We start from the raw sequence: 16,632 nt of genomic DNA on the forward strand, positions 1-16,632 counted from the left end.
AAAAATAGTTTACAACTATTTTTGTTTCACTTTTGACCGCAACCCTGACCATATTCTTATATATTCTTTTAAAAGGTTGTTGCCATGTATTATATTTCACTGGAGACCATGTGTTGATACCTAGATTATTACTTACCGATTTCCATAGAATTTCATAAAAGTGATATTGGATCAAATTCCATTCTTCGCTTTCAATTATGTACTCACAAACCTATTTTCATTAACACTCCTATATTTTTAAGTTAGAACTTAACCTTTGTCTAATATAGATGCATCTACCTTAACCCATACTACTGCCTCATACTTTCCTAATCTCATAACTCCTCTTTCAGATGGATAACCCTTGCTTCGACGACGACGTCCGAAAGGGCGTGTACACGATCGAACGCCTCCCGGACTGTGCGGCCAAGTCCAAAGGACAGAGGACGCCGAGGTCGAAGGTGGTAACACTGGTGGCGGCCCTCCTCTTGGGTACTATCATCGTACTCATCACCACTGCGGCTCTAGTCTACACCCTCAGATCTGGTAAGTGTCTGCATTTATGCTCAATTAAATGTTTTCAATAAAGTGGAAGATCCATGATTTACCGTTTGAAATGATAAAAGGAAGATGGTCCGGGTATCTATGGTCCTACAATCTGTTTTATATAGAAATGAAGCTGACGAAGTACATTTTTTTTAATTTCCAAAAATATTGGAGAATTGTTTTTTAAAATATTTTGTGATGCAAATAACTCGGTTAAGGTATAGTTTAACATAAAGTTTAAAGAAATTAAAATATTTGAATATTGGAAGAAAATAGTTGATCGTATGAAGTAGGTTGTAGGAATATCTCAACTATTTTAATTTAACAGGAACTAATGCATCACAAACACAACAGGGACACACTTCTATTGAAGAATGGTTTCAAAACTGGAGAATCAAAATAAATCCTGACAAATTCCACCAGATCACCTGCACTCTCCGTCGTAAACCTCTGCCCTCCTGTCCTACAGTATCCTTTCTAAATACTCCACTAACACCTGTTGAACAGATTCGATACTTAGGACTCCATCTTGACAAGAGACTTACTTAAAATCCACACACAAGACTGAAACGACAAGAAAATGCTCGTAGATTCCGATTGCTACAACACTTACTTGACAAACGCTCTAAACTTCCCATTCACTACAAAACATTAGTATACACTACGATAATCAGACCAATTTGGACATATGGAATTGAGCTCTGGGGCTCCACCAAACCATCAAATTCTTCCCGCATCCAATCGTTACAATCCAAAATCCTACGTAAATTCCTTGATGCTCCTTATTACGTTACAAATAAACTCATTCACAAAGACCTTAACACCCCATTCGTTGCAGATTTGACCCAAAACAGATAGTGCGTCTTTTCATTCCAAACTGCTTAACCATCCTAACCCATTAATTCTTAATCTTTTATCCTTAACAATCCCTGATAATCCTCCGAAGCGTCTGAAAAGAAGATGGCCACGGGACCTTCTAATTTAAATTAATGTTTGAAGTACCACCAATGGGTGGTTCCTTCCCAATATTTTCAAGTGAATATGAAACATACAACATATTTACCTATTTTGTAAAGTTGTAAATTACATTATATAAATTTAAAAAAAAAATAATGACAGGCCTGACGAAGCCCTGTAAAGTGAGGGGAAACGTTGGTTAACAATAAATAGTTTTGTTTTACTATTTTGATACCTTTATTGATCGCCACCCGGACTATCTTCATACAATAAAATTTATGAAATATTTATATATTGTTATTTATTTAAAAATATGGATTTATATGCGTCTAACATATGTTTGTTTATACATACCAGTGTATCAACCAGGTCTTGAGAACATTTCCTAATTTAGAAAGTAAAGAGTTCCTTCAGTGTTTCTGTTTTGTGTTACAACTTGGCTTATTTTTAGTTTGTTCTAGACTCTGCATATATAACGTATAAGTTCGATATGTGGAATAACTCTTATTTTTTCATCCCTTTATTTTTTTATGTGATAAGAACAATTAATCATATTAATATAAAAAAAATAATAATTAATTATTTTTTTAAATGAATGACAAACCATAATACAAAGATTAGTTATTTTTAATTATTATGGTGTACTACAATTTTTATTTTTGCGACCAAACTGAATAACCTATAATTTAAAAAAACTATGATGAAGATAAGTATTTCAAATGAATTAATCTTCATTTGAAATAAATTTAATTTTAGTTCCAATAAAACACAGTTATACCTGACCCTGATAAGACCTAAAACATTCAAATTTATTTCTCAAACATCTTGATATCACAAACTAACTACTCATGTAATTCATACAATTCAGCCTTGTTATTATATTTATTGCCTTATTGTCTGTTAATGCATTTACAACTGTAAATAAAGAAATATAATTTATAAAATATTAATATATAAAGACTTAGAAAACATCAGAATATTTTTTAAATCTTATATGATGGTGATTAAGTTTATTAATTTTAAAACATTCTAATAACTTGTAAATAATTCAACAGCAGCCATAATGTAATTGGTTTACATTATTCAGTAAATTTTCGGATATTTTGTTATAAATCTCTCATAAATTATGATATATATCACATATGTATTTAAGCATGTGACATATTTACTTCTTCATTTCAAATAAGTATAATTTATTAAATCCCATATATTATTTCAACATGGTCACATATACAATTTGATTAATTAGCGTCAGTCATTATCCTAATTATATCAGGCTCTATCACAATATACGACCTATAAATAATTTAATTATACTAATTAAACTTTAATGTTTTAGTGCACACGAACTACCGCTCGAGCCCAGCAACTACCAGCTCTTGGGCATGTGAGTACAATTTATTTATTATACAATTATTATTTGAACAAACAATTCATTTTTTTTTAAATTATTGTGCTTTATATTTTCTGAGTACATAGAAAAAATCGTAAATTATTATTAATCGATCATTAACAAAATTATTAAATATTAATTTGTTTCAAATTATGTGTATGAATGATTTTGTCAAGGGGTGAACAATTTTGATTTATATTGATCACAATCACTAAAATTAGTGAAGTAAAATGTTGGATAATAAATGTTTGTCACAGACATTTGTTTCTTACAGACATTATGTTTGCATGATAATAATCACTATGCATAGTTAAATTCTTTAAAGCTATAGCATTATTAAGAAAGTTTAGATAAAAATGAGACGCCGTTTACATGTTTATTTTATAAATATTTGCTTAAACTGCTCGTCGATTCCGAATATTACAACATTTACTAGACAAACGGTTTAAATTGCCAATCCATTACAAAAGACTGAACTACATGACTATTATAAGGCCTATCTGGACATACGGAGTTGAGTTTTGGGGCTCCACTAAACCATCAAAATCTCGAATCCAATCCTTACAGTCCAAAATCCTTCGTAAAATCCTTAATGCTCCTTACTTTGTCACGAATCAAGTCATCCCATATGTCAATGTCCCATATGTTGGCGATTTGGCCAGAACCAGATACCATTGCTTCCATGATAAACTTTCTAACCACCCAAATCCACTTGTTTCTAACCTATCTTCTCCTTCATTACCTAATAATCCTTCTAGGCGTCTGAAAAGAAGATGGTATCGAGATCTTCTCTAGAAATGTTTTTGGAGTTCTATCAATGGGTAGATTCTCCACATGTCTGTATCATGTCACTGTACAGCAAATTTACTTGTTGTATATTTTTATACAGTTGTAAATAACTATAAATAAATTATATAAAAAAAATTGATTTAAAAAATAATAATACTAATTCTAGCACAATAAAACATCAGTAAAAAAATTAACATAAATTAAGAAACTTCTTTTATTATTCACTTTATATTAATGGAGTTAATATAAAATTGAAAAAGTAAGCAAAGACCAGTTGCCAGTTGAGAAACTCTGGCAATGCCTCCAGAGAATATTCGAGCAGTATGTTTTATTACAACTTCCATAATCGTACATAAACTTATAAAATTTAAAAATGACTTTATATTCAACTTACCAGTTGTCTCAGATTTATTCTAGGTTTCATCTTTACTAAATTGACTTTTAAAGGCGGGAAATGCTTTTTATTTTTCAATTTCGGAATTCTCTAGAGCACTTGCTCAGCCTCCATTGACTCACTACCAGCGATGCGGCGAGAGGGATGCGCTGGGAACTTTTGAGCTCTGTTCTATCCCTCACACGTGGGGGATAGAGTGGGCTCAGGGATTCTCAGGTGGATTGTGTAAATATTGTATATTAGAGTGTAAATGTGACTAGAGACTATATTATTTTATCCTTATATTATTTTATTTATTTATTTTTCATACAGATAGTTTGATTATGTTCATTTTGTTTATTCTTCTGTTTATATATTTCAAGAGAGTTTTTTTTTTTTATTCATTTATTTAATTTATTTTAGTATGTATGAGATCATTCATCACTATTATCTATTGCCCACAACTGTGTGGCAAACAGTAATGTCTATCAATAAATAAAAAGTAGTATATCTAAAAAAAAAAATTTCGGAATTGCATAGCTTGCGCCTTCTGTCCAGAAAGTTAAAAGTTAGACTATTATCCTTCCTACTGTTCTTAATGGATGTGAAACGTGGCCTCTTGTATTAAGGGAAGGAACAGTGCCTTTAGGTTTTTGAAAAAAGTACTACGTAAAATATTCCAACATAAAAACGATGAGATAACCAGAGAAATCACTAGGCAAATTGAGGTAACTGCACTGCAATAAGGTGGCCATATAAGTTTGTTGGGCTTAGTAATAAACAGATCTCTAAAATGTCTATAAGCATAGAACACTAGTCCGAGGGAAAGACCAAAGCGTAGGGGGATTTATGGTCAAAACTGATCTGGTAGTTAGGTTTGGGCGGGTCTCACTGGGCGGATGTATGTTGACGATTGGTGATGGCGTCGAACCTTCATGTTCACTAAACCTATATTATTATTATTATGTAATTAATTAATTATTTTTGTTATTTATTAATTAGCGTTTACTCACTCTTGACAGTTTATATTGCTTTGCTTACCTCAAATGCGACTGTCGCCAATGATTTAACCATCCTCAATAACAAACTGCTGTCAATGTCTTAAACACGATGTGTTGTATCAGCATAAATTGTTAAAGATTCAATAAGAATATTATTTTTAAACAAATCATTTAATTTCTATCCATTTTAGTCTCAACACATTTTATTTTTCTTATAAGTCCGACGTTTCGGCCAATCCGGCCATCCTCAGGGTAAATCTACTACAAAACAGCTTTTATTACATCTATGATCCTCAAACATTTCAAAATACTTAACATTATTATTTATAATTTATCTTACCTTAATACAATTTTGGAACTATATGATTTAAAAAAAGGCTATTCTGCCCAGGTCACAACAACAATTTCTATGAAACATTAAAACATTAGGTAAAACATATTTTTGTTAATAAGTATATCCTACATTATGTTTAACTACCTAATTAGTCAATATTCACATTTAAACCAAAATTAAAATCATTTATCACAGTCACTATTTGTTAAAACTTTGTCACAACAATGCTTGTAACCTTCCTCCACTCAGTTCAAGCATTAAAATTATTTATGATAATTACACTTTTGTTTATTTCATTAGTAAAATTCCCATCAAGGCTAATTATAACTATCCACATTCAATTTATCCTATATTTTTCATAAATTAATTTTACTTTAATATATCTGCATAGTGTTGGTTCAAATACTTGTATCTGTTTTGAAATTTACTGTATAATTAATATTTTCAGATATGTAAATGGATTCAAGTATTTTCCTTTTGAATGTAATATTTTCTTTATGTAAAATCATTGTATTTTCAAAATCAAAAATATGCTAGTTTTCGGTTGCATGCTGTACTAGTGCAGTTTTATTTGGATTCCTCTCCTTGTATATATTATATATACAATATAAATTAAGAAATATTATTTTTTTAATACGGTATTCATTTATCGTTAACAATGTTTATATCAATAAGCCATTAAAACACCCGGAAATATTATTTTTATTAGAAAATATGAGACTAATTTTTACCTCAATATTTTAATCTCTAGTTTTTGCCTGAACCTATAAAAACTGCACGGTTATTTAACCGTTAAAAATCCATTTATTCAGAACTACATGATGTTTTTTTTCGTAGTGTGAAGAGACTTTGTTTAGATCGTGAGAGTAGTTCGCTGACGTTACCATTTTCCTGCCTTGATTGGAATTCCACTTTAGTCATTATTTCTTTTTTTATTGGATACGTTTTTATTGAAAAAAACTCGATGTTACACGACCAGTGACCATCGAATCATTTGAAGAAATTGCTTTTTGTTCCAGAATCGAGAAAAATACAAATTGAAAACCGGCAGGTAAAACATAAACGTAACATAAAAGTTAATAATACTGAATAGTTTTTATTGGAAATATATAATTGAAGTGGAATTGGATTGTTTTATTTGGTAATATTAAAAAACGTGGCCCAATGTGTCATTTATGAGTAATTGGCTAACATAAGTGCGTGTTAGTGATTTTCTGTTTTTCAAATGAATTAGTGATTTCATATTAGTATGAAACAAAGCTTCACTTGTCATATTTTTTGGGTTATAAAAAGCGAAAAGTGATTTGATTGTTTCATTAAAAACCGAGAAATGTAGTAAGGTTGAGAAAAACAAATTTCAGAACCTCAAAAAGCTCTTCTCTACTATCAACTCTACTCTACTCTATTCGCATACTAATTTTCAACACTCCTACTCAATTAGAAAAGTTAGCTTCCTAAGGGCTGTAGTGAAAAATGTAAAAACTTCCTCTGATCCAAATAGAAATAGTGAATGAGACACACTTTTACTTTTATTATTATCATATTATTTTTTATTTATTATATTATAATTTATTATTATATACCTTTTCCAATTTAGTTGCTATTTAAATATTGCTCGATTAATCTATCTTAAAGTTTTCTCTTCCCGTTTTAAGCGAATATTTCAAAAGTGATGTAGGACCATTGCTCCCTGGGGGTCTTAGTGAGTAAATTTGTATATATATAATGTATTGTATTACATATTTGTATTGTGTAACCATATATAAAAATAAAGAGGTTTGAAAATAAAATAAAAAGGGATCTTGGTGGTTTAGAACACTCGGCTATCGTGAGGGGTTGCACAACGCAGACTGCGGGTAAGGGCCACAGTGCTCCTCTGTACACAGCGGATCCTACAACCTACCTTAAAATGTCCTTCAGGCAAAGAAAGGACATTTATGTTATGTTTTATGTATTTTGTTGAAATAATAAAAATTAATTTGGTGGAGGGGATCTGGTCGGGAAGGATTGCCTAGAAAACAACCCTTCACACCGAATTTCAGGGCTGGAGGTGACGAAATGTAGTGGGAAAAAAAGTATATATGTGTATACATATAATTATATGAGTGTGTGACTCAGGGAAAATACCACAATGGAGCCGATAATAAAAATACTTCGGGAGAGAGTTGTAAAGAATGTCCGATGCATAAAATCCAACGCAAATAAAACAAAAAAAAAACAAATGACAAGGATGCGGTGATAAAGCATCTAATCCAGTTGTTTCTGTTCCTTGAGAAAAGGAAGTCTGTTGAAGTCCATATACGATAGATGAATTATACATTTCCACTTGTATAAATGTTATTTTAAAAATGTTTTTGTAAAGTTTTAGCAATCTTTGATGTTCGAACAACTTCATAATGGAATTTCGATAATTTTTTAGGCAAAGAAAGAAAATGATCTTAGGATCTCTTTATTAGCCATTACAATGTCATATTAACTTTATTCACCTTTTTTATAAATCAGTTAGTCTCAATAAATATATTTTTTTTATTCAAAATTCTTATCCAATGATTTTGTTATTGTAAATAACTAGAAAACCGCACACCTGAGGTCTTTTTATTAAATTTCTATATTCCATACGCTGGAACTTACTCCGCTACGGAAGTATATTTTATTGTATATTTGCCTCTGGGGACGAATACCTCTGAAGCAGGAGTGGAAGATGTATCAACGGGGCTTCATGTTTACCGACGGTATTCCTGGCCTTTAGGGGATTGAATTTTTTATATGAAAAGATGCTCCTGCCAGATCTACTCGTATGAGCAAACGTATACGATATATTTAAGCTTAAAAATAAACAAACAAAAAATTCCTATATATCTATCATTTCTTAAAATCATTCATATTGCTTAAATCTATATTTATATTTTAAAACTAAATAAATCCTGACAAATCCCACCAGATCACCTTTACTCTCCGTCGTAAACCTCTGCCCTCCTGTCCTACAGTATCCTTTCTAGATACACCACTAACGCCTGTTGAATAGATTCGATACTTAGGACTCCATCTTGACAAGAGACTTACTTAAAATCCACACACAAGACTGAAACGACAAGAAACTGCTCGTAGATTCCGATTGCTACACTTACTTGACAAACGCTCTAAACTTCCCATTCACTACAAAAAATTAGTATACACTACAATAATCAGACCAATTTGGACATATGGAATTGAGCTCTGGGGCTCCACCAAACTATCAAATTCTTCCCGCATCCAATCTTTACAATCCAAAATCCTACGTAAAATCCTTGATGCTCCTTATTACGTCACAAATAAACTCATTCATAAAGACCTTAACATCCCATTCGTTGCAGATTTGACCCAAAACAGATATGCGTCTTATCATTCCAAACTCCTTAACCATCCTAACCCATTAATTATTAATCTTTCATCCTTAACAATCCCTGATAATCCTCCGAGGGGTCTGAAAAGAAGATGGCCACGAGACCTTCTAGTTTAAATTAATGTTTGAAGTACCACCAATGGGTGGTTCCTTCCCAAGATTTTCAAGTGTATATGAAACATACAACATATTTACCTATTGTATTATTTTGTACAGTTGTAAATTACAATAAATAAATAATTAAAAAAAAATATTTTAAAACTATTGTAAATTGGAGTTCAGAAAGGTTGAGAGAAATTTTAGTAATACCTAACACAATTATTGTGGTTACTTGATTTTTATTTTTTCAAGTATACCATGTACATCGTCGGTACAAAATGGCGTATCTGCAAACTTCATGTTCCATTTTAATGTGATTTTTTACCATCTTTGTAATACCAAAAATACTTGAATGAATATGTGACATCAATAATTTAAAAATACAAAATGATCAATTTATCGAAATCAGAAATTAGCAACTAAGCATTCTGCAACAATAATTCAAACGCAATGCTCTCAAAAATGTACAGATACGTCAATTTGTCTTAGAAATAGTGCCATTGTTAACGTTAACTATATAAGTAAATAAATAATTTTAAAGAAATTAATGAATAATAATATAAATAATTAATAGCTAGTTATTCCCATATCTATTTTGTAAGATTCGGTTCTCCTACTCTGGCCTTCGCATGTGTAAACGTATTTTTCTCAGGAAACCGCTTGTCCGATTAGGGCCAAATTTTAAAGAAAGCTGGGAATCAATTTGAAATGGGTTCAGTATCATCAGATGTCATCAGATTCCGTCTTCTACGTTTAGTACAAGAGACCAGAGGAGAAAAAAGTCAGTTATTTCACACCAATTTTCGATTAATTTGATGACAACTATGTATAATTACTAATCGAAATTGATGAGTCTACCAAGTATAGGTAGGGGGAATAAGAAGCTGTTTGAAAATGTTGAAAATAAAATTAATATTTCATTATATCTTTAAAACTACAAACAACATTAGAAAATCTAAGAGATCGGAAGATGTGGTTTGCATTCACCACAAACCAAATTTTTCTTCGAACCCATTTCTTGACTGCCATGTATTTATTATATACTATGTATTTATTATATACCATGTATTTATTATATACTAGATGTATCCCGAGAGAGTATACAGATACCTGTCTACACACCGCTGATTTAATCTAAAATATATTTTTTCATCATACTAAAGCTCGAGGCAAGGTCCTGGATTTAGGAATAAGTTTTCCCCAACTATTCCATATTGAAAATTGAATAATATTCAGACTTGAGGGAATCCGACTTTCTCGACTAAGGTCACCGGCGAGATACGCCAGAGTACTTGAAGTAGTTTCTATTATAGGAGCGAGAGAGTGACAAATTGCCGAGGCGGTGATGTATGTGAACACGGGGCGGTCCTTATTTACCTGGTCTCTTCGGCTCATGAATATTAAGTCGGGGCTCGCGGACTGTCCCATGTTGTCTTTCTTATCTCTCTCTCTCTACCATCAGTCGTCTCCGACCTCCTCAACTTTTTTTATATATATCTCTTTGTGTATATAATATATTTCGTTTGAAAGGTTGCTCTGTTATACCTCAGGTCGCTTTATGGTTGACCATCAGGATCTATCACTCGGGGGTGTATGGCTTTTTTTTCACATGGAAAAAACATGGTATAGCCACAAACATCCTCAACGCTATGAAGTTAAAGTGGTTTGAACATGTAACGAGGGAGGTAGATAGGTATAGGAGAATTTTAGAGAGACTTTAAAAAAAAAAAAATAAATAAGAAGCAAGAAAGGTCAAGATGGGGACAGTTAATTTAAAAATAGTGAAAAAATTTCTGGAAGACAGAAACATATTGCAAGATATTCTTTTAGGGAACAACATACTACCCATGTGTAAAATACGGTAAAAGTAAAGACGTCACATAAATAGAAGCCGTTAATTTAATTTTAAGGCAAGCTACAAAAGTAGTTTAAGTCTAATTCTGTGTGACCTTTCCTCTCTTTCTGTAGACAATATTGTAATCATAATTCTTCCAATGTTTGCAATCTCCTCTAATTCCTCCTTCCAGATCCCCACCTTCCCATTAACTGAGAACCTGTATACTCCTTTGTCTCATTTTAACTCTCGCTCCTGTTCGCTCTAATTGTTGGAATTTTATCCTTCTAAAAATCCCTTATGTCCCTACCTGAGGCACTTTTAAAATACGTCGATTCCAATTCTCTCAATCTATTCAAACGCTAGCTAATCTTGGGTTATATGTTATTATGTTAAAGCTCTGGTTTCAGTACTTACGCCTCAATGAAAATTGTTTCTTCGCTTCTCTCACCGTTTCATTAGTATTTTCACTGTTTATATTACAAGAATTCCTTTTTACTTTAAATTTATACTTATTCATTTGGCATTTTTTACTAAACAAAAGCGTTTTTTATAAAATATTTTCTTTATTTTAATTATATTTTATAATAGAAATATAACGCGTTTTCTTATATTTTTCTTAAATAAACTGTATGTTTATTTTTTTTTTAATAATAAATTAATTGTTTTTTTAAATAATGTAATACGCCATATGGCCGTAAATACGTTTTTTCTTAACAGATTTTTTATTCGTAAGGATTATAGTTTTAGAATTTTTTTTCTATTCTATTTTAAGTCCGAAAATGGCCGGTACATGTTAATTTTCTCTCAAAAGGTAGAACGTTTTAAAACTCTGATTAATATTACTAGGTCTTGTACAAAAATAAAAATAACAACCTATTTCATTTCAAAAATAGAACAGACTAAATTTGTATTTTCTGTTTAATGCCATATTTTTACGACCAAAATGATTAAGGAGTTTATAGAATACCAAGTCTCTTTGAAAAATAATACTTAAATTTATAATTTATGTTTGACAGATTTATTGAAGGTTTTTGTTATAACTGGTGTAATTTGAGTAAAGAATATTTTTTTACGATAAATAGTACACTTCAAACGCCTGGTGAAGTCGAGATTGTTTCTATGAAGATTTTAGAACAGCAGTATTCTATTTTCATGAACTTCTGCAAATAGAACATAAGTACTACTATTAAAAAACATTACTCAATTAAAACTGAGTCGGAAGAAAACATTTGAATAATAATTACTTTAATTAATATTTCGCAACTTGCAAAAAGAAAAAATATTTCCATACATATTATAATAGATATACCGCTACATATTCAAATTAAAAATTAAAGCGGATCAACACAAAGTTGTTATTTTAGCTTTTCATATTTTCATTTATGAGTTCGTATGTTGCAAAAACTTTTACCAATCCTCAACGGTTTTAAAAGCTGATAGTAATATTTTTTTTAAATTATGCATTGAACTTTTAAGAAATAAGTGAGTTAATAACAAATTATTTAAGTTAGAATTATCTTCTTTTTAACCATCTTAATCTTAAAAAGAGTCTTTATAAAACTCATAAGACCTTCACCAGTTTTGTTTTTTCAAATATCAAACATTATGATTAAATAGTCGGATATTAACATACATACCAGAAAAAAAATCTTGATTTCCATGTTAATTTGGATTCAAATGGAATTTTGTATTTTTAAACTTTTTTTCTCTACCCGATGTGTATCTCTTTTGGAACAATGTAGATAGGTTCGCCATCTATGCCCTAGATTTCAGGTAATGTCCAACATAGTTTGCATTCATAACAAGTTCCTAATGAAATGCAAATTAAGAAATTATATCTTGATCTTAGATATTAGCTTGCCTAAGAACTTTACTATTTATTGTTATATGTATATTATCCCAACAGCTTAAATGTATTGTGTTTATCCAAGTTAGGCGTAAATTTTTATTTATTAATTTATTTAATAACAGAACGGCTTAGTACAGCCTTACATGGTTAATGTAAGAGCTACATTTTTTTTTTAACTATTGAGTATGGTCCCACACAAAAGGTACCCCAAACTATATACAATGTTATAAATAAAAAATATCTAAGACAAAATAAAAAGATTAAAATTATAATTCTTAATAAAAGATAGAAGTAAAGTTAATTACAAAAACAATGACATCTATGGATTTAACAAAGTAAATAATTAACTTCTAATGGAAAAAAAAGTGAATTTAAGAAAAGGATGAAGAGAAAAAAAATAAAGATAAAATAAAATTTTAGAGTGACAGTAAGAGAACTGATAAAAACAGAACTTATAACAGGATGTCCTGCAGCAGCCTGGGCTTCAGTCTTCGGGTTGTGGTTGGATTTCCCAAGTTCTACTGCTCCTTTAACCGTAGGGAGTGGAACTTCATGAACCTTTTTTTGATGTATTTCTCTGTTGTCTCTATTTGTTATTAACGTTGCAAGAGGCTGTTTCTTAAAAACTAGGAGCATCCACTGCAATTCTTACGACTTTATTTTGAAAAGAAATTTTTTTCCTTTTCGTAAAGTATCCCGCTCCCCAGACTTCACAGCCGTACATCAGCAGTGGCCTGAGAATTGTTTTAAAAATAAGAATAGCTGTTTCTGGTTTTAATTTGGGTTTTCTAATTAGGATAGGATATAGCATTGCTAACTTTGCGTAGGTTTGAGTTAGTTTGATGTTCATATGGTGATTCCAGGTAAGGGGGCAATCGATGTGAATTCCCCAACTGCTTCACCGGCAGGATATGCGTTCATTAATGTTAATTAATATTACAAAAAAAAGTCACTTCAATCAAGTATGGATATGTAAATGATAAAGCAGATATTGCATTAAGGACTTAGGTAATTGAAATAGTGACTCAGGAAACTGATAAATGACAAATAAAAAAGTCGATTTGTCTCTCGAGAATATAACAGGTTATAAATTAACTGTTTTGTTATCTAACATTTTGACAAAGTTGTCAGTACTATTAATGGTCAAGGGCCTAGTCATCGAAGTCATCAGTCATCGAGCGTGGCAATGAGAATAGTTTACACGGCTGTCATCGTGTTCTCAATATCCTTTATGTCGACACTGTCGAGATCTAGCTTTAGAATTGCTCATTTAACTTGATTTGGACTAACACAATGTAGATTTTTTTATATCTAAGAACGTAATTATGTAATTGCTTATAAAGAATAAATTACTCAACAATTTGATTATTTGAATCGTAATCTACTTTTTATAAGCGCTCAAGTTGATACAAATTTATAGTCCAAGAGCCAAGACGATATGCAGTGTATTATTTTTAAAAAAAATTGTAGTCATATATCCATGAAATATCAATCACTTCTGCTCGTCAAATCAAAGCAGAGATGTTTAAAAATGGCGGACATCGAAAATATTTAGAAAAGTCTTATTACACTAAAAATACTTGTATCAAGCGCGAACAAAAGAGCACATCCTTCTGACGCCAGAAATTTATGTTTTACATTCACATTATTTTTCCATAATGTGGAATTGAAAAATTATTCATCAATATTTGACAATTCTTAACTTTTGTGTCCCTGTTTTTGTGCATGAATTACATGATCTAGAATGATAGTGAGAAAATATTCCACTGAATAAGCTGAAAATTGACAAAATTTTAATTAATTAAGAGAATTATTGAAGGTTCTGTTTAGAATACCCCTTTGTCCTAAGGGAACTATTATTCCACCACTAAGAGGCAAACAGTCGATTCCATAACTAGCTACCGACCCTAGGTCTGAGAAATAGAGCAGTCAAGGGGTTTCCCTGACCACCTTAATAGGGTATTTCTCGCGTGTCCTCTGTTGCAGAGCAGTCATTGCGTATTATGAATGAGGTAATCAAGGATGAGTCATCGGGAGAGAGAATCTTGATGGATCAATAGCAAAAATATATTTTTGAATTAATCCGTTGAAAACTACACATTCAAACTTTGACTCGATTACTGTTGGTAAAGTATGTACAAGTAGATGTATAAAAATTCATATCTTGAGAGAACGAACATTTTTTAAGGTAATATTAAGCCTTTTTTTTCATAACCTTCAATAAATTAAAAATTAGTATTTCATAAATATATAATACATGAAATGTATTAAAATACGGATTGATCCGTTGAAAACTACACATTGAAACTTTGACTCGTTTAGTATACGGTAGCTTACTATTGGTAAAGCAAGTAAAAATATACAAAAATTCATATCTTGAGATAACGAAAAATGTTAAGGTAATATTAAGCCTTTCTGTAATAAAAATGGTAAAAAAAAAAAAAGTTCATTCAAGAATAGTGACAATTAAAAATAAATTATTCATTTCTTCCATAGGTCATTATATACCTAAATTGAAAGTCATTTGTCATCTGTGATTTATTCCTCAGGATTTAATCAATCACTTTTCTGATGAAATTATAAAATAACCTTAAGCTGTTCTATTTTTTTCCATATTGCAACTGTAATTAAACTCCAAATTTTAATATTTATGTAAAAAAAATTTAAGAATATATTTATTATATTAAAATTTATAAACCACGGATCTATTGTTAACTAAAGCCAAAAAATGTTTGAGTTTATTTATGTATATGAATTATATTTCTTGTCCTTGTAGCTAACCTACAAATTTTGCCTAACCTATGATATATTGCCTATGTAAACATGGATAGAGCGAAAATTAGCATAAAACACGAGGCCGGATTCATGTTCAGGGGTCTCAAATTTTATTTTGGGCATTCCTTTACTTTTTTTTTTACTCTTAGCTTCGCCCATTCATTATGCTAACTGACACTTAAGATTTAATGTTTAGAAGAATATTTTTTTTTTGTTTTAAGTTGTTTGTAAACAATAATTAAAAAATATATTTGGCTAAAAGAATCATCGTCAAACTGAAGATTCGATTGCTCACTTAACAAAGTCTCTTTTTCCATTTTAGGAAAAATTGGGCTTACAATTATTCGCTGACTTATAATTTGAATATTTCAGAAATATACATTTTTAATTGATTTTGATTCATTACCAAATTAATTTGGTTTCTTTGTTATTTAGCTCTGGTCATAAGTATTGGTTGCAATATTAAGTAAAAATACAAAGTAAATAACTATTAAATATAAATAAAAATAAAGTAATCACTGAATAGTAGGGCAATTTTAAGAATGACGTTCTAGTTTTAGAATAATTTACAGGAAAAGTATTAATAAAATTCTCCTCATTAAAAAAAAAAAATTAATAATGATATTTTTCCAAACCTGGTACCAAAAACAATATTTCAGATATATTTATATTTAGAGTATCAATTTATTCATTGGTGAATTTTAAATTTTTGTTAAAAGTGGGTAACATTTTGTACATTGTTTTCCTGGCGCTTTCCAATTTTGAACTAATACCCTATAATATATTAATATGATATGATATAATATCCTAAGTAATTTACGAATTTGGCAAGTGGGATAAGATTTTATAAATTATAGATTGTAGCCGAGATTTAAGGTGTCACTTAGCGACCTTGTAACTGCAATGGCGCCGGTTTGATCCCCGCCTTGGAGGGTTGACTTTCATTTCGTGGGGAACCCTCTTTTGACTCTATGGTTGGAATAGGGTGGTCACCTGTAGATAACCCCCTTGTATGTCAGAAGTGACCAAATAGACAGCAATTAACAAAAACTTAGTTGCTTCCATTTTAATTAATTTTTTAATCATTTACGTTTTATATTTAATTGATCCCTAACCACCCAAACCCACTCGTGTCTAACCTTGCTTCCTCTTCCATTCCTGGCAATCCTCCAAGGCGCCTGAAAAGAAGATGGCCTCGTGACCTTATATTGTAAACTGTTTTAGAGTTCTACTACTGGGTAGTTTCTCTACATCCTGTATCATATCTTATGTCATTATGATCAAATTTACTGGTTGTATTTTTTTTATATACAGTTGT

General features: G+C 30.6%; 1 protein-coding gene across 3 annotated transcripts in view; it reads left to right on the plus strand.

The window, feature by feature from the left end:
- LOC106687992 (uncharacterized) overlaps positions 1 to 16,632 on the plus strand; it is a 278,550-nt gene that overhangs the window by 196,806 nt on the left and 65,112 nt on the right. For all 3 annotated transcript variants that reach the window (XM_067045859.1, XM_067045858.1, XM_067045860.1), the window contains 2 exons: positions 333 to 525; positions 2,822 to 2,869. In XM_067045859.1, coding sequence (XP_066901960.1) covers positions 333 to 525; positions 2,822 to 2,869 — 241 coding nt within the window. The remainder of the gene's footprint in view (positions 1 to 332; positions 526 to 2,821; positions 2,870 to 16,632) is intronic.

Source organism: Halyomorpha halys, unplaced genomic scaffold (genome assembly GCF_000696795.3).
Source record: "Halyomorpha halys isolate HHAL.00 unplaced genomic scaffold, Hhal_1.1 Scaffold1035.1, whole genome shotgun sequence".
Lineage (NCBI taxonomy): Eukaryota > Metazoa > Arthropoda > Insecta > Hemiptera > Pentatomidae > Halyomorpha > Halyomorpha halys.